The sequence below is a fragment of the Microcebus murinus genome, chromosome 9 (assembly GCF_040939455.1).
Source record: "Microcebus murinus isolate Inina chromosome 9, M.murinus_Inina_mat1.0, whole genome shotgun sequence".
In the NCBI taxonomy this organism is placed as follows: Eukaryota; Metazoa; Chordata; class Mammalia; order Primates; family Cheirogaleidae; genus Microcebus; species Microcebus murinus.
Genome location: NC_134112.1, coordinates 72,003,167 through 72,025,642, shown reverse-complemented (window position 1 = coordinate 72,025,642; position 22,476 = coordinate 72,003,167). Strand labels below are relative to the sequence as shown.

The 22,476-nt window shown below is 38.4% G+C and overlaps 1 protein-coding gene across 1 annotated transcript in view; it reads left to right on the top strand.

Annotated features, from left to right (window-relative positions):
- The window catches only part of CTTNBP2 (cortactin binding protein 2), a 147,817-nt gene that overhangs the window by 79,348 nt on the left and 45,993 nt on the right, over positions 1-22,476 (top strand). The window contains 5 exon segments of the mRNA XM_012761095.3: positions 2,410-2,613; positions 3,995-4,094; positions 6,085-6,235; positions 8,642-8,896; positions 18,369-18,486. Coding sequence (XP_012616549.3) covers positions 2,410-2,613; positions 3,995-4,094; positions 6,085-6,235; positions 8,642-8,896; positions 18,369-18,486 — 828 coding nt within the window.

Sequence of the window (22,476 nt, the reverse complement as noted above, 5' to 3'; positions counted from 1 at the left end):
AAACCAGTATATCTCCTGTAGTTCTATATAACAGAAAGAGAACTATAAGACTCTTGAATGGTCTAAAGATTGAGAAAAAAATGTGAAGGAAACTTATTTTTAAAAATAGGGTTTCCCAGGAAATTATAGCCATAATTGAATATTTCCATATAAAGCAATTGAAAAATATATTTATATTTAAATTGTTCCCCCATCCAAGCCTAGAATTGTGGTGAAAAAAAGAAAAGTAAAAACAAACCCCAAAAGAATAGCAAACCATTTAATATACATGTGTTAGGGCCAGGCATGGTAGCTGATGCCTGTAATCTCTGCACTGTTGGGGGCTGAGGTGGGAGGATCGCTTGAGGCCAGGAGTTTGAGATCAGCCTGGGCAACATAGCAAGACCCTGTCTCTTAAAAAAAAACGAGCCAGGCATCTGTGCCTACAGTCCCAGCTACTGGGGAGGCTGAGGCAGAGGGATCACTTGAGCCCAGGCATTTGAGGTTGCTGTGAACTATGATCACGCCACTCTACTCCAGTCTGTTTGACAGAACAAGACCCCATCTCTTAAAAAAAAAAAAAAAGTGTGTGTGTGTGTGTGTGTGTGTGTTGATATTCGTAAAAGAATATCAATAACCAAGATCCCTTGGATGTGATCTAAAATGTGGGTGGAGAGAGAGAGAGGCTGACAGTGTGAACCATATTCCCTCCTGTTTCACAGAGGACTATACTGTGATGCCTTCGTATTGCCTGTTTGCTTTGCGGTCAAGGTTTTATACCTTGGTGTTTATAATTTCTCTGTTTATCATTCATTTCTAATAAGTACTGATTTAATTTTTGTGGGCCTGTTTTTTTGTTTGTTTGTTTTTAAGAAAATACAAAAGGTAAAATGTACCAGAGAGGAGCCTTCTTGTAAGTATGAAGTAAAAATACTACTTTTCTAAGAAGAGCTAATGAATATCAATGGAAAAATATTGTAAAGTTTAGATAAATACTGAATTTTATGAAGATTTTAATTTTGTATGTCACTAGTCCTAATAGGATAAAAATAATAAATTCATAAATTCAAATAACTGGTTATGAGGACATATCCAGCTTTATTAAGCAGTGTAGTTTCATTTGTATAATTAGCTTTGTTTTGTTTTTTAATAAAGAATTTAAAAAATACTGAGAAATTCCTTTGATATGTACCCTTTTAATATTTATTAAAATTAAGGCCAATAATTTAGAATTTAATCATACTTGAGTATTACATATTAATATGATACCCACATACCTAGAATATTATCTTGATACCAATGTACAGGGAATATAAAATATCCATCTACTGTATGTTACTAAAGAGGTGTTACCATATATATGTAGAAAGTGTGCCTTGAGGAATGAATATGTGTGCATATGCACAACGTTACTTAGAGGTATTAGGACCCTGTAAGGAAAAAAAGGAAAATGACTTATTTTGAAAGTTCACTGTATTTAAGCCTAAAATACACAAATATTTATATATCACATTAAATAAACATTTTTACTTTACTGTTTTTACAGCCTTTTGATCAAGGAAGAATTCAGAAAATTTTCCATGCTATATGCAGCCGACTTCACACACTTAACAGATTCTCTTCCAAAGCTGCTAAATACTGATGAGAAATATCTAACTATGATAACTTATGATTTTTGTTAAAGCTGTATAGTAGTAGAGGGTTTGGTTATGGTAGCTGATTAAAAGTTGATTAGGCATGTTGTAAAGATGCCCAGATGATACAGTCTTCAAAATTGTGTATTGAATATTTGTGCTACTGTATTCTGAATCCAATTATGTATGTTGTATTTCTATTACCTCTTAATACTGAGTAGTAGTTGAATAAGTGAATTCAAGGAATGTGAATAGACTCCTTGACTGCATTTGGTCCATGTTAATATTTATGTAAATGGTTTATATAAAATGTATAATTAAGTACCATGGAAACATAGTTGAAAAAGAAAAATCTCTATTTCTTATAATTATTTCTGTTTTATACCTAATAATATCAGTTCACTTTTTCAGATTGATACTGAAATTGAGGAAACCTTTACATAATTTTAAAATTCAAATTGTTTTGAAATGCCGAAAAGGAATTTGAACTTTTAAAAGTGAGACAGCCATCTTAGTTTCCTAAAACCAGTCCCCACTTTAACACTTATCTGTTCAAGACTGACAACTAAAAATAATTTGTCACCATGTGTATTAATTTAATTAGCAGCAGATATAAGATCTGAAATAACAGTACAGATTCATGCTAAGTAAATATTAACAGATTGATAATGTTAGAAACCGCATAATCCTCTAGGAATACATGTTCACATGTTTGTGCATAATTCAGAGAGGAAAGGGTAATATCTGTCTCTTGTTCTTGCTTCTACTCTCTAACAAGGGTCACTTTAACCTACAGGCTGGTCACCCTCCCTAACCCCTTTGCTAATGAGTGGTGGTCCTGCCCCCCTGGCTGGCAGGCCCACCCTTCTTCAGCAAGCTGCTGCCCAGGGAAATGTCACTTTATTATCAATGCTGCTTAATGAAGAAGGACTGGACATTAATTACTCCTGTGAAGATGGCCATTCTGCCTTGTATTCTGCTGCTAAGAATGGACATACAGGTAAAAATGGCAAGAACTTATACCACACGCTTGTGAAAGGTGGAAAATCAAAAGTACTTGTAATCACTGTTCTGTGCAGAAGGTTCATTTTGGTTCTATTTTCTCTTACAGGTAATAGTGGATAATTTTTTTTACATGAGATTTAAACGTTTTTATAAACATTAAAAATCCAAATTGTACAGTTCCTTAATTTAAAATTTTACTGCAGCTGGTAAAAAGTAATCTTTGCTTTATGCACCATGAAATGTCTTGTGCATGTAGAAATTTGGGGTCTAGTAATTGTGAAGCACATTTTAGAATAAAGCCTTCCATCTGTTCTCATTTTGGTCAGGACAAAATAGCCCTCATTTGTCTGTTAGAAATACCTGATGTGTGAGAAAGTCAAAGCATTGGGGCTTTAATGCTACATGCTATGGAGAGGGAAAGTTTTACTAGTTAGTAAAGGTCATGGGTCTAAAATTGTTCTGTAGCTGGAACAATTTATAGTTATTGAGTTTTTAAAGAGAACTGAGAAGTTATATAACTATAAAAAGCATATCAATGAGGACTGGGAATTATTCTGGTTCTTTAAAATGCAAATCCTGTAGTCAAATATACCAAAACATATGGTAGTACAGAAAAAGATGATTTGACCGCAAATGCAAAGTCAAATAGCATTGCATATGTGAGCCATATGATTGTTGATTAATTCAGATAAATGGAAGATTCTAGTGAGCTAAGATAGTTCATTATTTCTAAAGTACTTTAGAATTCTTCATAACACTGTATGGATTTTCTGTAATATAGAGAAATCTAGTAAGACACATGAGGAATGTGACATCTGGGTGATATTTACTCCTGAGTTAGGTGACTTTCTGTGGGCTCTTTTTTGTCCTCATTCATGCCATTAAGGGTAGGATGGCCACCATACAAAAGCATTTTAAAGATTAAATTAAACATCATAAAATCAGAATTTAACTATTTAAATACAAAGAATGGTATTTCAATTTGGTAAATAAATTTGGTTCTCCATCTAAGAACATTATTTCCTGGCATAGGCTGGTGGAAAAATCTGGCACATGGCATTCCTTTTACTCATCAGCAACTCTTCCCAAAGCATGTGCGTGCACGCACACGCGCGCGCGCGCACACACACACACACACACACACACACACACACATATCTTAGTTTTTGAGTCTGGGGTATTATAATCTTTGGTAAAAGAGGCTGCTTTCCCTGTAAAATAGTCTGCAGAGTCTTGTGTCCACCAGGATAGCATTGTCAGATTAACTATGCAGGGAGAGGCCCTTTGGGTTTAGAATCTATCTATAGAGTGTATGAGATTTGGCTCATCCTAACTCCAAATGGGGAACTTACATGGCTTTCTATTAAAATCCACAGACTGTGTGAGATTGCTGCTGAATGCAGAAGCCCAAGTCAATGCTGCTGATAAAAATGGCTTCACACCCTTGTGTGCTGCAGCTGCTCAGGGACATTTCGAGTAAGTGATGCTCTTAATTCTTTTTTTTCTTCCCCCTATGGAAAGAGCCTCTTTTTATAATTTGCACACATATTTTAGTTCTGGCCAAATGTGTAAACCAGTGCTTAAAATCCATTGGCAAATAAATTCACTGACCGCATTTGGTATTTGAGGATTTAAATACAAAGTAGGATCCTAAATTGTTGTTCTTAATAAGAGTTAAGTATTTAAATATGAGGGAGTAGAAAAAGAGAGCAATGTTGTGACCAAACTGCACGCAAATGAATGTGCTTCTGAAGAAGATAATCTGTAGCTATCTACACATATATCGTGAGATAAGGGACTACTGAGAAGTTTGTTGTTCACTATTTTCTACCACTCCAACCCCCCAAATCTTACTTATGATGGCATTAAAAGTAAAACATAGGATTATATTATCTGCAATAATCTTAACTTCCTAGTGGTAATTTACTCAGTATTAAATCCTAATTATTCATCTTGTTTTACTATTTAAAAAAAAAATTGAAGCAGGAATTTTACATACTGAAAATCATTTGAGCATAAGACCAAGGAAAGCCTACTAATTAAAATAACTTTTAATGAATTCTACAGGAGCTTATTAAGTCAGATACAAGCATGACTTTTTAAAATTAAAAGTCATATTTTAATAATAAAATAAAAAATAGCTAAATAGCTTTCTTTGCCCATGCTGAAATGGCAGGTTGTGGGGAATGCAAGCTGTTTTCAAATTTTATAGCCAACTGTCTTAATAGAAATGGTTTTTTAACAAATTATAGAATTCTTGAAATATGAGTTTTAGGGTTCATATCAATGTTATTTATTGCAAGCATAAATTTTTAAAGATTCAGAAAACATTTTTACTTATTTATTCTTCATAGCTAACATATATCTCACCACCCCGAGTTTGTTATTGAGAACCGTAGTCACTGATTTTGCTGTTACCTTTTGGATGTATCCTGAGTCTTTCAGAAGGGATTTCTCCTCCTGGGCTATGCTTTTTCCTGCGCCTATCATTGGGCAATCTGTAGGTGCATTTGCTTGGAAAGTATAACAGTTACAGGAATGGAGGCATAGATAGCTTTGCAAAAAGGAAGAACCCTGGGGAAATCCAGGGATCAATTAATGTAAATGTGTATGATATCCATATGTCACTTATTTACTATATATATATATATATCATATACTGCCAAGGAAAACAAAAAATATGCATCTGAGTTTAAAAAGAAGATGAAGTGAATTGTTGCTTAATTTGATTATGATTTAGCCCTCTTTTCTAAGTTTATTCTCAAATAATTTTACAAACTCAGGCTCTGGATGTTTAGCTACGTAGTTACTAAAGGTAGCAAAGTCTTGACTTTACCTCATTTCTTTCCTCTTTGATTCTGGGCCAGTGAGTTTCTGCTTAGCTGTCTTTTTCGTCATCAACTAGACCCTCTTCAGGAGACAGGACAACCTCTGCTGTCTTTTCTCCCCAAGGCAACCCTTTCCTCAGCCTTTCTGCTGCCTTTCATAGAGGAGGCACATGGTGCCCTGCTGTCTATGCTATTTATAATTATTTTATTTTCTCAAGTGAAAATCTCAGAATGACTCAGCTGCCTGACTGTTTTCAAGGTTCCAACTATTTTGAACCCAAAAAATATGTATGTATCAAGAACAGTTAAACCGTTCATCCCCATAAGTCAAACATATTCCAAGGACTCCACTTTTACAAGTTGGTTACAAGAAGTGTCATAAAGCAGGTGTTATTAGCACTTGATCATTATTTTAAGTTTTCATTAGTCATTAAGTTTTGTGATTAAGTTATACTTTCTAGCCTTGTGAAAAAATAGTATTCATATAATAAGATCCATAATAACTGGTATATATCAAGAAAAGGGATGTATATAAAGAAGCAGAATTGCTTTAGTATTTTCTGTATTTAATATCAGTCATGTGGGGCTTCAGAGGTCAAACTCAGTTTTTATGTAATTAATCATAATCTTGCATTTAGGTGTGTAGAATTATTAATTGCATATGATGCTAACATTAATCATGCTGCTGATGGAGGACAGACACCTCTATACCTGGCCTGTAAAAATGGAAATAAAGAATGTATTAAACTCTTGTTGGAAGCTGGAACTGACCGAAGTGTAAAAACTAGAGTAAGTACCAATTTGGGGTTTCTTTTTCCTACATACATAATTTACAATGTATCTCCAAACTCTACAGCTAGAAAAACAAAATATGTTAAAATACAGGTTGCTTTATTTTGTTTTGCTTGTAGAATTTTCAAAGTATCTAACCTCTGTTTGAGTCCGTTCCCTGCTAATTAAAAGTCTTGTCCATTTAGCCTTTAACCTAGTCCTTTAACCTCTGAGCCTCAGATTATTCATCTGTAAAATTACTGGGTCCATTTTCTAGAACACATTACTTTGAAGCCTCTATTGCTCACTCAGTTGGCTGCTAGAGTGGACGCAGAACTATTTCCTAGGGCAGTGGTTCTCAGGTGTGGCCCCTAGACTGGCAGCATCAGTACTGCCTGGGAACTGGTTAGAAATACAAATTCCTAAGCCTCACCTCAGATCTACTGAATCAGAAACTCTGAAGGGGGGGGGTGGTCCACCAATCGGTTTTAACAAGCACTCCAGGTGATTCTGATGCATTAAATTTTGACAAACACGGTTCTAGGGAAAATCTTAGTTCTGTCTATAGTCTTTCATTATTACATAGAGATGGGTCTGCCCTCTTACTGCTATCCTAAGTATATTTCAGCGAGCTATGCAGGGGTCCCCCAATCTACAGTGAGTTGTATAATTATTTCATTATATACTACAGTGTAATAATAATAAAGTGCATGATAAATGTAATGTGCTTGAATCATCCCCCAAACCATCTACCACTGCCCAGTCCATGGAAAAATTGTCTTCCATGAAAACAGTCCCTGGTGCCAAAAAGGTTGGAGACTGCTGAGCTATAACACACATTTTTTTTTAAGTAATGGGGTGGAAGACAACAAATATTATTCAACAAATAATAATCTTAGATTCTGGATTTCCTGATGCAGTTTCCCCAAAGAGAACCAACAGTTTAATTAATGATATTGGCAGGAATATAATAAACTAGATATGAACATTTTCTATGACTCTATTAATAGAGCTTTTGTTTTATAAAAAAAAAATCTTTTATTTATTTTAGGTTTTTCCCCATTTACTTTTTGAAAATCTGAGAAAACAGTTTAATTTTACATTTTTTCATGTTATTTTATATATTTTATCTAAGTAATCTGTAGTGTTACACATATTCATTGTAAAATTCTGCCTTATAGATGAAAAATAAATGAATTTTATATCACCAAACTGAAGAAAAAGAAATAGCACATCACAAAAATTTAAGTCACATCCTAAGTTAGAGAACATAGAAATCTGTCCTCTCAAGCTAGCTGTTGATGAGCGGAACGGAATCTTTGCAAGTATAGATGCTCAAAAGTCTAGAGATAAACAATATAATAGAGAAGATCTTACGGGAATAATTAGGTCTTGTGCCTTTTAATAAGAAAGTGTCAAAGGAGAATAGGAAATTGAAAGTTTTTTTCCAGGAATGGCCACATGACCTTTGTAGCATAAATTAGGCAAGATCAAAAGCATCATGCTCTGTGCCTGTAGGAGGCTGCTCCTCAAGAAAAGGTGTCTACAATAAGGCAAAGGACAAATCACGAGATGGTTTTGCCTGATTGGAGCACCAGGACTATACTCACATTCTAGTTACTGCCCGCCATGATCTTATGTTAGCCAAGTGGACTTTACTGGTACAAGGCACAGAACCAGAGGAAAAGCCACATCATAAAGGGACAGCTTTAGCAAGTGATCAGATGAATTACAATTGCAATGACTTACAATTACAATGACTTACAATTTTAGATTGTTCCCATTTATTGTAATTTTGGTTGGACCATTTTCCAAGCTTGTAATGATCAATATCCTTCTCTAATCACAGAACACTCAATAGAGGCCCATAGGCAGCCAGTGAAATTATTTTGGCTTTGTTTTTTCCTGCATGTCTACCTTTTCCCTATTCTGGATTTTTCCTTCTGGAATGGTTGGCATAAAATGTTAAGATCACTAGAGTTAGGACACTACCTTATAAGTAAAACTGGCTTTCTGCGTTCTTTTAGTATTTTACTAATAACATTATTCTTGGATATACAATTTTAAAAAAAATCTCTTTAGGTTACAGTTTGTTTTCTTTCTTGGTATTAAATTGAGATTCTGGTTTATGGAACATAATGCTCAGTTATGGGCTTGGGAAGTACCTGTTCACTCCAAGTGGTTAACTGGCATGTGGAAATGATTACAAAATAGCCCATATGAGTCATAGCAGAGGGAAATGTTGGAACTGACAGAAGCCAGAGAACTACGCTGAACTCATCAGTGATATTCAGGATTGGAATGCCTATTTTTCCCAGCCCAGTGGTCCATGCCTAGGAACATTTTAAAGGTGAATTTTCAATAACACTGTTCTCAACAGTACTGTTGTTATCAAACCTTTCCCCATGGTCATTTTATTTTCAGGATGGCTGGACACCAGTTCATGCAGCTGTGGACACTGGTAACGTGGACAGCCTCAAGCTTCTGATGTACCACAGAGCACCCGCTCATGGGAACTCTTTGAATGAGGAGGAGCCCGAGTCAGATGTCTCTGACTTGGATGATGGAGAAGAGAGTTCTGAAGGCGAATCCAAGCCTGTTGTTCCTGCAGACCTCATCAACCACGCTGACAGAGAAGGCTGGACTGCTGCCCATATTGCTGCTTCCAAAGGTTTTAAGGTGTGTCTGGTAGCAGCGAGCCGCCTCATGCAGTTGTAATTTGATAAGTGACAAAGTTGTCTGCTATCGATTGAGTGTATTTAAATTGAAGAATTGGAGGCGGAGCGATACCATTGCAGATGTTAGCTATTAGCACACCTTGCCATTTCTCCTGTCCAGCAGATAGTTATGGTCAAGGGTATAAGAGACTTTTAATAAAAATCATTGCATTTGGAGTTTGTTAAGAAATAGGAGAGTAATTACAATAGGAGAAAAGGGTTGGTATTGACTTAGCCCATTGGGTTGCTCACTGCAGTACCAAGGCCACGCTACTAGTTAGAGGCAGGGCCAGGCTCCACACCTGCCCATATTGCTGCAGAGTTCATGTTCTTGCCTTTTACCCTCAGCTGCCAAACTTACACCCTACCTGTACTGCCTTATTGATATCTTAGAGGAAGCTCTAGATTTCACTCATCGATAGAATGCAAAAAAGATTCTGATTATTATAAAAATAGTGTAACAGGCCATTCACTCATGCTTTTTCTATTTAAGTTGCATTAGCATTAATATGCTTTAGTAAATAATAAGTTATTAGGAAGCTCCTGAGTGCAAGGCACTGTGTATGCCAACATTTGCGGGAATCATTTCTGCCATTAGGTAGCCCCTAGTCTGGTGGCAAGTATGCAGGGTACAAGACAAGTGTAGGAAAAGAGAAGCACAAAAAGTGAACACAAGAGTAACAGACACGTGGTTGGAACAGTATAAAAATGCAGTGGCTGTGGGAAAAAGAAAGAAAACATACATATTTGAAAGGGCAGAGCTGCAGGAATGTTAGGCTCAGGAGTGGCTCATTCTGGAGAAGAGGGGAATTATTTTGAGCTTTGCATGGGGGAAGGATTAGATGTGCCACTCACCACTGAGAAAGGAGAGTAGTTGAGGCAGAAGGAGCAGTGGGAACAAATGTGCAAGTGGGGCGGTGGATAACAGCTCCAGTGGAGAGCAGAGAGAAATCAGAGCAGACTGGGAATTTCATAGCAGGCCATGGGACTTTCAATGACATTCTAAGTAGTTTGGTCTTAATTTAATAGTCATAGTAAAGCCATTGAAAGAGTTTGTACACAGAAGCAAAATAACCAGCTCTACAATTTAATTTAGCAAAAACATTAGAAGATTTTGGATTAGGAAAGAAAATGGCAGCAGGAGGAGATACTAGGTGAAAGATGATGAGAACAGTGGAAATAATGAAAGCTATTAGAAATGTCCCAGAATCGAACACAGATTAAACATGGGAAATGTGAGCACTGAATAGAAAGAAACAGTGACATTTCCAGAAAGAGCGAAGAAAAGCATCATTGCGATCAGGAAAATAGAATGTCGTTTTAGACATGCCGAATTTCAGTGCTGTGATTTGTTCATCCAGATGGAGATGGCTAGAGATGTGAATTTTGAGCTTCTGGTTCAGTTACTTTCTGCTACTGTGATCTATAGCAGAAGCTGTTCATTTCGCATTTGGGTTTTTAAAACATGAAAAAAAGTCATGATTGAATGCAGTGTGGAGGTATCGGTAGTCATTTTTTGTGTTTTTCCACTTTATCCTTTAACAAAAAAGATACAAAAATTCTGGGAACTCAGTATATATGCATTGATTTGAATAGAACGCAGCAGCATTCAACATAAAAGCTTTTAGGGGACAAAGATGGGAAATATGAATAGTTTAAATTTGAAAATGTGCAGTTAAGCGTGGACTGTGAGGCTCATTTGTTGGTGGAGAGGTGTGTGGAAAGGGTAGGTTGAAACCTCCCTCCACCCTCTTAAGAGAAAATCTCTGAGTGTAGTGTGGGATGTTAACAGTAGGAGTGGGCTTTGCCTGGTTGCAAAGAAACAAAATAAAACAAACCCTGGGCATCCTCTATCTAGGAGGCTCAGCTACTGAACCCCTCTGTACCAGGCAGGGAGAGGAGCCCAGTCCAGGGTGAGTTACCCGTTAAGGTGATTGTGGTGCTGCCCAGCTCCTTAATTTCGAACTCTTTATTAGTTCAGGTGTTTTTATGGTTAAAGACGGTATCTTCACTGATTTCCACGGCTCTGGCAGGCAGCGGATGCTTTGTCACTGTAAAGTAGAGGGGAATACGACCTCTTCCTCTCATAGAGTATGACTCTCCTGTGTTCTTTGACTCTAGGAAGCATAAGATAAATGTTGGACAAGAAAAGAGAGATTTTAAAAAGTAAGCGTGACTGACAGCATTCACATACGGCCAAGCTACTAAAATAATAGATTTTTTTTAAAGCCCTGGAGTGGATATTTAATCTTCCAGTCTAACCTCTTCATTTTATGATTAGTATATTTAACCCCCAGAGGGTTTAATAGATAGAAGTTGGGAACACAGCCCAGATCGCCTGATTCCATTACTTTTTTCACTAGACTATGCTTCCTTCAGTCCCAGTCAAAGGTATTAGAAAATATATTTGTATTATTTGCCTAATAAAATGTTTATATTCTGGCTGAGATAGTTCTGCAGAAAGTTAATCGCTTTACAATTAAGTCTCTAAGGCCAGTTTTCTGAAAAAATGAATTACAGCTCTGAGTTAATCATTGTATTGGTAAAAAGATTCTTCACTGACTATAAGCTTAAAAAACAATTTTTTTATCTCTATAGTAGCATGTGGGAATAGTATCATCACTACCCAAAAAGAAGATGACTTCAGTTTCCACATGGTTTTCAGTAGAAAACTGTGGGATTTCAGAGCTCGAAGGGGGCATAGCTCATCCAGTCCAACTCCTTTGGGCTATAGATAAACATATTCTCCAGAAGTGGGTAACTAATTCTCCCAGGTCAGTTCATTGAAGATCAGATTCCCAGTCAGTGCTTTTTCCATATTAGTCCTTGTGGTTTTGTTTTTCCAATGGCTAAGAACTTATGCAGATCACCATCTAATGTTTGATAATAGATCTCTCTAAAGCTGACCTGTGACTACTCCAGAGAGATTGCTGAACTAAGGATAAGCTTTTGTTTTCATCACCTCTTGTGAATAGATAGAAGAGTTTCTTCATGAAACTTTCTCTTCTGGCCTGAGACCATTGACATGTCAGTTTCCTGCAACTGAAATAAATTCAGGTTAGATTTCAGTTTCTTGAGCAAAAAAAAAAAAAAAGAAAGAAAGAAAGAAATTGAGGAGATTGTCTGGATTTGAGCATCTCTGTTGTGGAAGCTCATATACCCAGAGATTTTTTTTTTTCATCTGGGCAACTGCAGAAAGAGCGTACACTTCTAGCTTATGTACATTACAGAAGCCAGCAGCTTCCTGTCACTTATGCTTTTGCTCAGTCTCTCTGGGTTGTTTAACACGTTGACTATTTAATGCAAACTCCTCCCTCCCTGGGCTTCTAGAACACTGCCCTTTCCTCACTGCCCCTGCAACTTCGCTGACCAGGCTTTCTATTTGTTTTTCTGGGATTTTTCTTTTGTTTGTTTTTTCTAAACTCTAAGCAACTCCCAAGCTTCGTTCTCAGCCGCCTGCTTCTGTTCGTTAGGAACGTCTGCAGTCATTCAGCTTTGACTGTGGCTTCTGCAATGACTAGTCCCAAACCCGCACCTGCTCACCTGGCTTTTTACCCGCCTTTCACGCATTCATTTCCAGCATCCTAGAGGTCATCTATAGGCAGGCCCACTGTCCTCTGGTCAGGCAGTGGCCATCTTGTTGCTTTCTTTAGGTAATTTTTGAGTTAGGATTGTGGTCTTTTAGCCATGTTTAAGTCAGATGTTTCCAGACCGTGGTGGCCACCTGTGTCCTCCAGGCGGTCTGGATGAGGTGTGTGCAAAGGTCCACATAGGCCCCAAGATTTGGATTCTTCCTCCCTAGGTCTTGGCAGCAAAGAAAACAAGATAATAGGAGTCACTAAGGTTTTTCCTTGTCACACAGGGTTGGCCAACTGGTTTAGAAAGGAAAAGGTTAGATAAGGTGGCTGCAAAGGTACTAAGTCATTGGAACTCAATGTTAATCATGATAAATAGAAATCTATTTTTTGGACTACATTCTAGTGCTTTTGATTCTCTGGGGTTGTTTACTTTTTTCCCTTGATTTTTAGAGAAATTACTTTTGTAAATGCCAACCTGTGTGTAAACAAAAGGAAGGGTATTTTTTTTATACGCATTCCAGAATGTTCGGTGAAGAGTGCTGAATTCTTGCTGACTTTGGGCAGCATCGATTGACTGGCGGAACCCTAAAGGGAGCATAAACTTAGCCAACTTAATTCAGACTCCACCCCTGACCCAAAACACAAACCTTCTGGTGGTTTTTATCAACATCTTTCATGGATCTGGGCTTTGATTCTTTTTCTCCCCTCACTCTGTGCTTTCTCCCTTGAGTGATTTTGTTGATCCCCAGAATATAATTTGGGGGGACTCCAAAATCTCATCTCTAGCCCTACCTGAGTGTTTTCGGAGTCCATCCAGGGAGGTCCTTTCCAGGAAGTTCACAGTTGACTGGGCTTCTCCTTGATAACTAGGGGAACAAACTTGGCTGTTTGCCCAGTCCAGTCCTGTTTATGCCTGTTATCCCAGTGTAATTATTAACAGTGCCCCCTTCTGCTCTTAAAAGTGGCCCAGTTTATATTCACTTTTGCTTTCAGGTGTGTGCATCCTTGGGCCTGATGTTTTTACTCCTCAGCCCGTCTGCTGCCACTCCCATTTCTGCGCTCTCAGTCCCATAGCATCACGTGGCATTTGTGCTTACTTGCTCCATCTTCCTATCTTAGTGAATTCCAATGATCAGTACAACTCTAATATTCCCAGTGAATAAACTTTGAATACATTGCCTCCTTATAGTCTCATGAGCACGTTCCCTTATTGTGTGCCGTCTGGATGCATTCGGGGTCCTGCTGTGGTCTTCTGACACTGCCACGTGAGGGAGGGGTCTTTCTAACAGGCGAACATGGTGATATCACTTACCCAGCCTCCCAGGCCTCTGTCACTTCCTGGGTAAGGGCCAGACCCTTACCATGACAGTCAGTGTCATCCTCGTATGGCCTCAGTCTGCCCCGACAGGCACACTTCTGTCTCCTTCCCGAGTGCGTGCTGTGCTCTGCCCAGGCATGACCGGCCGTGTGCACACATCCTGTGCTCTCTTTTCTCTCCCTGTCTTTGCATCTGCTGTTCCTATCACCTCACATGGCCTTGTCTCCTGTCCTGACCCTTCTCTGCCTGGGCAATATCTCAGCCCAAGTCTGGGCTCCTAGGAGTTGTGCATCTCCAGGGCCCCTGTCCTAACTTCACACAGCTTGTGCTTGATGGTAATTGTGCACATGCCCTAGTCCCCTTCCACCTCCTCCAAAACACCACTTTTTCATCTCTGTATATACCGGGCGCAGCAGAATCTGTGGCCCCCAAATTCTAAATGTTTGTTGAATCGATGAGTGAATGGATGATTACAAATCTCTTTCCTAAGTGTTCTTCCCATCACCCTCTTCCTTTCCAATATATCTTCCAAATATACCAACTGGTTTTCAGAACAGAAATGATCGGGTACTTGCCTGCCCAAACACATCCCCATGCCTACAGAAAAGCATCCAAACTGCTTAGCAGTCAGCCCTTCTCAGCTGACTCCAGTCAACTTCATCTTTGACCGTGCGCCCTTGTCTGCCTTCCTGCCCAGGCCATTACTTCCCATGTATAGCTTCCATCTCCCCTGCCCTGCAAGGCAACGGGTTCACCCACACCCCAAGGTTGCGCTCAGCACTTGAGTTGGGCTTGCACTGTGCATTTGAAAACTCTTTTCACTTTCTCTCCCTCTGCTGGATCTTAGAGTCTTGGCTCCCAGCCCTGACTTTGATTTTATCTGTAGCTCTTTGGACTTGGAGTTTCTACTTAATCTCCCTGGCACTGGTACTTTGTTTCTTAGCCCCCCTCAAAGGACCCTGGCAAAGATTTCTTATCACCCTTCAACCTCCCTTCCTCCCTTGCTCGATTAATCTAATTACAGATCTCTCCATTTTCAGCTGGGCCCATGGGCACCAACATAAGACTGTATTCTCCACCCCCCATTGCAGGTGACTGCAGCCAGGTGCCTAAGTTCTGGCAAGTGGAATGTGAGTGGAAGAGAAAGCTGAAGCCCAAGCCACTCATTTTAAAAGTCTCTGTAAAAGCAGATGTATCTGTATCCTAATTCATAGGACTTGAGATTAAACTCCTTGCCTCTAGATGCTTTGCTCCATATCACTTGGGTAGGACACCCTGCCGTTTGGGCTCCCTAGGAATTCATTTCCAGAAGTGCAGTGACTGGTATCACAGCATTTGTCCTCTTCACACAATTGCACGAGCAAGGACAGAGCATAGATACTTTTCTCCATCTTTCCCTCCTCCTGCTCCTCTATGAAGCTCATTGCTTCCACAGTCGTCTTTGTTGTGTGTCTTTTCCCCATGTCTGAGTCTCTACGGCACTTTGCATTCCTCCCTGAGACGTCCAGCTGCTGCCTTCGCCGTCGTCAGGATGCTCCGCCCTGACACAGTGCCTGGTGTAGAGGTGCTTAGTGCCTTATTCACAAGAGTTAAATGAGCACTGAATACTTGCGAAGTGTTGGAACTGTCCCTGGCACTAAGTATGTGCTCAGATAGTTGTAGCTGCTGTTCGGTGTCAGTGGGTCAAAGTTTTCATCTTCTTTTGTGTTTCCCACAGAGCCAGCACCTGCTGTAGAATTTACACCTGTAGCACTGTTTGGGTATGCACTGCCCTCAGGGGTGGCCATTTCATGCTTCTTTGAAGGGAAAGTCACTGCTTGTATTATTGCCCACTGACTTATCTGAGTATAATGGAAATTAGAAATAATTCACTTTGAAGGTCAGGAAAGAATCTTAATTCAGGAGGATTGCAAACTGGTGTTGCAAACTCTCATCATTTTTGTTTGTCATTTGAACTAACACTGCTTAGAATTATCTTGAAATTAGTAATATTTGTTGATGTGCTGTAATACCTCACCAGTTAACTGAACATCTGGATAGATTTCCAATTGGTGCCGACGATGTTGATTATAATAACAGCTGCTAATATATGTCAGGAGTTTAGCACTTGCCAAAAAAGCGTTTTGTATGTATCTTTAATATGTCACATAACAGTCCTAGGAGACATAAATATTTGAAACACAGATAAGGAAAACTAAGACAGAAAAATGTTAAATGATTCACCAACGGTTGTAGATTTAATCATTTTTATTGGCGGGATTAGACTCCAGGTCTGCTTCGGCTTTTACCCACTTTTGCTACAAGTACTAACTTGCAAAATAAATGTGTTGTTTTTCTCTCCTATCATCTTGAGAATTTACAAAGTTTAGTTCTCAGATTGCATTCTATTTAAGCCTCTTATGAAAGTAAATTTCTAAATCGACATTATCTTATTCATTTACTGGTTTTGTACAAATTAGTAATAACAGCTTGATAAGAACTGTTATTTATATATGTGATTATGTTTCCAGTTAATTTCTTAGCTTAGCGATTTCTTAAATCTGAACCCTAGAGCCATGAAAGCCACACTTCTAGACATTTTTTTAAGTTTTTTTGTTTATAATTGATACATAATAGTTACATGTATATATGGAGTACAAACTGCCAGACTTAGATGACGCGTTTTGGAGGAGATCTCTCCAGCCTAAGCAAGGGCGGAAGTGAGAAACAAGTGTCCTTTGCAGGCAGACACTCTGTCTTACTCAGGGGTCCTCTGGTTCATCTCTTCCATTTTCCAAGACCTATGTTCCCACCCCCTCAGCAGCCGAAAAGATTCTCTAAGTCAGCTTTGCCCTCAAACCAGCACTGGCTTCCTGTTCAAATTTCACTTAATTGGCAGTTTCAGCCTACTCTTTGTTTTCTTTCTGGCCCTTAGGGATGCCCTGTACTTTCTTGTGAACTCATTATTGCATTTAAAAGTATGTTTTGGAGGCAATATAAAGCAACTAGAACTCACATACACTCCTTGTGGGAGTGGAAATTGAAAGCTCTTTGCAGTATGTATGTGCCCAGCAGTCCAGTTCTAGTACATACGCAACAGGTATCCACCACAGGATATGTTCTAGAATGTTCATAGGAGGACGTAAAAGTCCATCAGTGAGAAAGTGGATGAGTACATTGTGGTATACCACAACAGAATAAAACAGGATACCACACAGTAATAATTTTTTTTTAAAGAAGATGAATTATAACTACTTTGGAGTCACATGGAGGAATCTCAGAGACTATGTTGAATGAAAGAAGCCAAATATAAAAGTGTACTTGCAATATGGGTCCATTTATATAGAGTTCAAAATACTAGAAATAGTAGTTACCTCTTCAGGGAGAAGGGAGGGGCAGATAGATCATTAAAGGGGCTCTAAAATGCCTGTTCCACAGGTATGTTTACTTTGTGATAATGCTTCATGTTGTACACTTGTTGGTGTACTTTTCTATGTGGGTATTTCTTTAAAAAATATTTTATATTAGAAAAGGAAAAAAGTAAAACAGAAAAAATGTATTCTACAGCAAGATCAGAGAAGACTCTTCAGACTACCTGGTTTACTATGTAGATAGAAGTACAAGTTAGCCCGGTGCCTCTGAGAGTGTGTGGGTGTGTATATAGGGGAGTGATGGGAAGGACATTGCTTATTTTGGTGATTAGTTCCTTTTTATGATTTCTGATCTATTCAGTTTTCTGCTTATTCTTGTGGGAAATCAGTAAACAAATCACAAAGTGGTAGCAGTTGATATAGGAAAGTTCCTGGGTAAATATCCTGATATATCCTGCTGTGCAATTATTTATTAGAAAACATGTATATATTGTCTTATATTTTGCATTTGAAAAAGTATGGAGGACTAAGACTTTTCAGTTCATAGTTATGGATATTTTTGAATGGACATTTCCTTAAGCAACACAAAAAAGGAAAAGCTGAAAAAGAAAGAACATAATTTTAATATCTATAGGGACTGTTTTTCTAAAAACTCAATCAACATTATGTTCCTATTTTCAAAAAAAAAGCAGCATAAGATCTCAAGTACAAATGTGCTTATGAGGACTCTGGGAAAGAACTGTTAAAACTATAGTCCTGCACTTATATTACCAGATGAGCAGTTCCTGGACTAGAAAACAGCAAAGTACATCCTGTTATAGCAAAAATTTCATGTTGCCAAATTACCAGAAAAGGAGACTGTCTGCTAAAGTCAATTCCATTCTTAATTTCAATCTGCAAACTGATTAGTAAATGCATTTGTTTTCTTGAAACCAAAAAGGCTGTTCTATAAAGCAATGTTATGATCCTATGATTTGCATTTAAATGAAGCACTCTTTGCTTTGCATTTCTAGACATTGCTTAGATTAATCAAAGATTAATGTGTGTATTTGGGTTGCTGGAATTGAAATAAGATTTCCAGCTATGAATTCTTCATTGGCTTATTACAGGCAACTGGCTTTTCCCTTGGGTTTTGCACTCAAGTTAATTCATTCAGACTTAGAGGTAATAGAGATCTTGTCTTTACAGAACTGCCTAGAAATCTTGTGTAGGCACAGAGGGCTTGAGCCAGAAAGGAGAGACAAGTGCAATCGGACTGTGCATGATGTTGCCACTGATGACTGCAAACACTTGCTGGAGAATCTGAGTGAGTCACGTTCGAAGCTTATTGTTCATCCTTCCTCTGTGCCACCGGGGCTCTGGGACACTGGGGACAATATTAATGCAACCACAGTTTTCTCACCTTCTTTTCAACCTTTTTGGAGCCCAAGCTACTGCAAAAATCACTTTGTTGATTATAAATGTGGTAATTAACTCTTTTTTCCATGTAAAATGACTTTTTGCAGAACTAATTGCTGTTCACATGATGCTAGATCTTCCTTGTCTTTGACCTAGAAGAGCAATCTAAAAAATTATTGCTTTTTTTCTTCTGACTTAGATTGTCTTTCTAGACAACTAGATTGGCAGGGAATGAGAAATCCCAGCTGTGTACTCTGCATCAGCTGATTGTATGAGGCAGGCAAGTCAGTTGTCTCCCAGCACCTGGCTGCCTACCTATCTACAAAGATAATTGACTATCTCTTGGGTCCCTCCCAGCTCTAAGAGTATATGCTCCTCAGCACATTTTATGAAAGGCTCACTTGTGGGTTTTATGAATATGGAGTGCTAGATCTTACAAAACATTATGACCTCTTATGTCAGGATTATACCCAGTCTATCCAATCAATGAGCCAGCAGTATCAGTGATTTGATTTTAGGATAAGCAGCATTTTAAGAATTGAAATAATGTTTTAGTCTTCAACCTAATATACACATTTTTATTCTTTTATCTTGTGAAGGAAACTTTAGAATGGTAAGGAAAAATATGTGCAAACTATATAAGGATTCTTTAATATAGAAAGATAAAAGAGAATCATAGAAATGATGAGGTTTTTTTGGTTGAAAGGAGGCTTTTTTAAATCATTAAAATCTAGCCTTCAGAGCCTTAAACTTCTGAATCACTGCTTATTACCTGAAGCAGCGCCTTTTATAGGATTTCTCTAAGATACAATTGTTCCCTTTATATTTCAGCTTTTATATACATAAACTGAACCTAACCTAATAATGAACATGGAAAACTTTCTGTTGGACTAAAAACTTATTCTGGAATTTAAATGCTATCATTTATTTAAACTCCACTTTTGCTATTAAACATTAAAAGAAGGAGTAAATATAGATAGCCATGGTATGTTGGATGTGAAAACTAAAAAGCATGCTGGTCTGGCTGAAGTAGAGGAGGTATTAGAGGTGGGGAATTGGAAAGGTGAGACAGGACAGTTGATGTTTCAGGCAGTTTAATGGTAGTTTCAGTAGTTTTAATTTTATATGGCAATCAAAAAGGAGTTAATAAGATCCTTGATAGTATATAATATGATTGAAATGGTGTTTTCAAATTATGTAGGCAGGTCTGTATGAGACAGCTTCATCTATAGAGAGCCTGGAAACAGGTCAAACATCAAGAAGCTATAAGTGTCAGAAGTTGGGCCAGGGAGAGGTGGATAGAGAATTGGCATATAATGAGGAGAGGGGTGGAAAATCCTAAAAGTGGGGATTAAGGAGGACTTTAAGAAATAAGACTGGAGATCCAAGTGTAATTTTTGTCTCTGACGTCTAGACAGGATTTGTGAGTGCACATCTTGTGGAAGACTGGACATTAGGTAGTGTGATTTAGAGGAAAGCCCAACTGAATCCCAGTACCCTTCTTTGAGATCTTTGTAACCTCAGGCAAGGTATTTCACCTTCTCTGACCTTGTTCTGCTCACCTGTTAATAGGGGATAATAATTACTCACATGCTTGAGGGCAAAAGAGTAGATAATTTCTTAAGGTCTCTCTAAGATTTGTGATCTGACAATCTAAGAAAATTAAGACAGGATGTGCATTTAGATTGTGATTACTTCCAGAAGGCGAATTGCAGATTACGTCTGCAAATGAACTGTAGAGAGTAAGTACTGGAGACCTGAATGTGTCAGAGAAGCACAAAGAAGCCATTTATCTTCATTTCTTCAACAAACATTCTGTATTCCTCACCTAAGTACATAAGCTAGAGGCACTCCTGCACGTGTGTACCAAGGGACATATGAAGATATGTGCTGCAGCATTGTGTGCAATACTAGACAATTGAAAGCATTATAAATGGAAACCTATTGGACAATGGATAAATAGAATTGAACTGTAGAAGATTTATATTTTAAAATGACCAAATAGCACTTAAAAATAAATGTTAAACCACCATAGATATATTTTATGTGTTGAGTGAAGAAGTCAGTAATAAAAGGATGCATAATATATTATGTAAGCCACCTGTATAAAATTTCAAAAATACAACTCCAAGCCTATATTTGTTATAAGTCCTTCTGTATGAGTCAAAGTGTAAAAACATGCATAGAGGAAGTCAGTGAGAGCTTACCCATGGAGGACTGAAGTGAGAATTGAAGCACTAGGCCAATAAAAAGCCCAAAACAGAGCCATTCCAGGTGAACTAACAGCATATCTGGAGGCCTTACAGAGCACGGTGCTTTGGAGTCCCTAGAGGTGTTTAGCTGTGTCTGATGCAGGGAGAAGAGAGATGAGTATGGAAAGGTAGTCCAGAGTCAGATCATAAAAGGCCCTGTATTCGTTTTAACTAAGTCTTATGGGTAAGTCTTGATACAATCCTGTAGCTACTGAAGAAAGTGAGAGGTTGGTAAAGTGGAAACGCTGTCTTATGGGATGCCATAGAGAAGGCACGTGACTGGTATCCAGCAGGAGGGAAGGGAGGACCTGAATTAGCTACTAGGGCCAAGGCTGGAGAAGAGAGTCATGGCTCAAGCCATAGATGGGTGTGCTATTGGACAGAAAGGGTGTGTAGGGTGAGGGAAAAGGGAACTGAAGGCTGAGCCCAGAGGAACCCCAATTTTAAGGGCAGAATAGAGGGAAAAAAGACTCAAAAAGAATATTGAGAAGGATTAGAATGGAAGAAAGCCAGAAAATGATATAATGGGGCCCCCAAGTGAAGGGAATGTTTCTAACAGGAAGAAGTGATTCAATAGTATCAAATTCCCTAGGCTGTAGGGATTAAAAAGAGAGTCAGTTGCATTTGGCAAATAGAAAGTTGCTGCTAACAGGGAGACAAGTTTCATGCAGTTCTGTAGGCAGAAGCTGATTATTTTAAGCAATTAATAATATGGAGAGGCAGTGGAAAAAACTATGGTAGAATTCTACCCTTTATTCAACAAATGTATTGAGCAGAGACAAAAATGAACAATAAACATAAGAAATATTTCATTATATGGTATTGTGCTATGGTATATATTGGCATATATGGTGTATATATATATATATGGTATATACATTATATGGTATAGTGAAATGTGCTATGGAAAAGACTAAGGGGATGTTGAGAGTATGAGGGTGGGTTTTAGTTTTTAAAATGGCTGGTCAAGGCCAGACACTGTGGCTCACGCCTGTAATCCGAACACTCTGGGAGGCCAAAGTGGAATGATTGCTTGAGGCCAGGAGTTCAAGACCAGCCTGAGCAAGAGTGAGACCCCATCTCTGCTAAAAATAGAAAAATTAACTGGGCGTGGTGGTGCATGCCTGTAGCCCCAGCTACTTGGGAAGCTGAGCCAGGAGGATTGCTTAAGTCCAGGGGTTTGAGGTTGCACATGAGCTATGATGATACCACAGCACTCCAGCCTGGGCAACAGAGTGAGATCTTGTCAAAATAAATAGATAGAGGGTCAAGATAATCTCACCAATAAGACATTAAACCAAGGACTTGAAGAAGGCAAAAAGGGTAGGTCAGGTGGGAGCTTTCCAGGCAGAATTGGACAGAGGCCCTAAGGTAGGTGCATTTCTGGGGTGTCTGAGGAACTACAAGGAGGACAGGGTGACTGGGTTAGAATGATCAAGAGAAGAGAAGTAGGAAAACAGTTTAGAGAAGTCACCAGATGGGGAAGGGGCCTGATACTGTTGGAATTTGTAGACCATTATAAGGACTTAATGTAGCTATTGTAGTGTTTGAGTATAGGAGTGGCAGAATCTGATGTATGTTTTAACAATATCAATGGCTGCTTTGTTGAGAAGAGACTATAGGAAGTCACACATAGAATCGGGGAT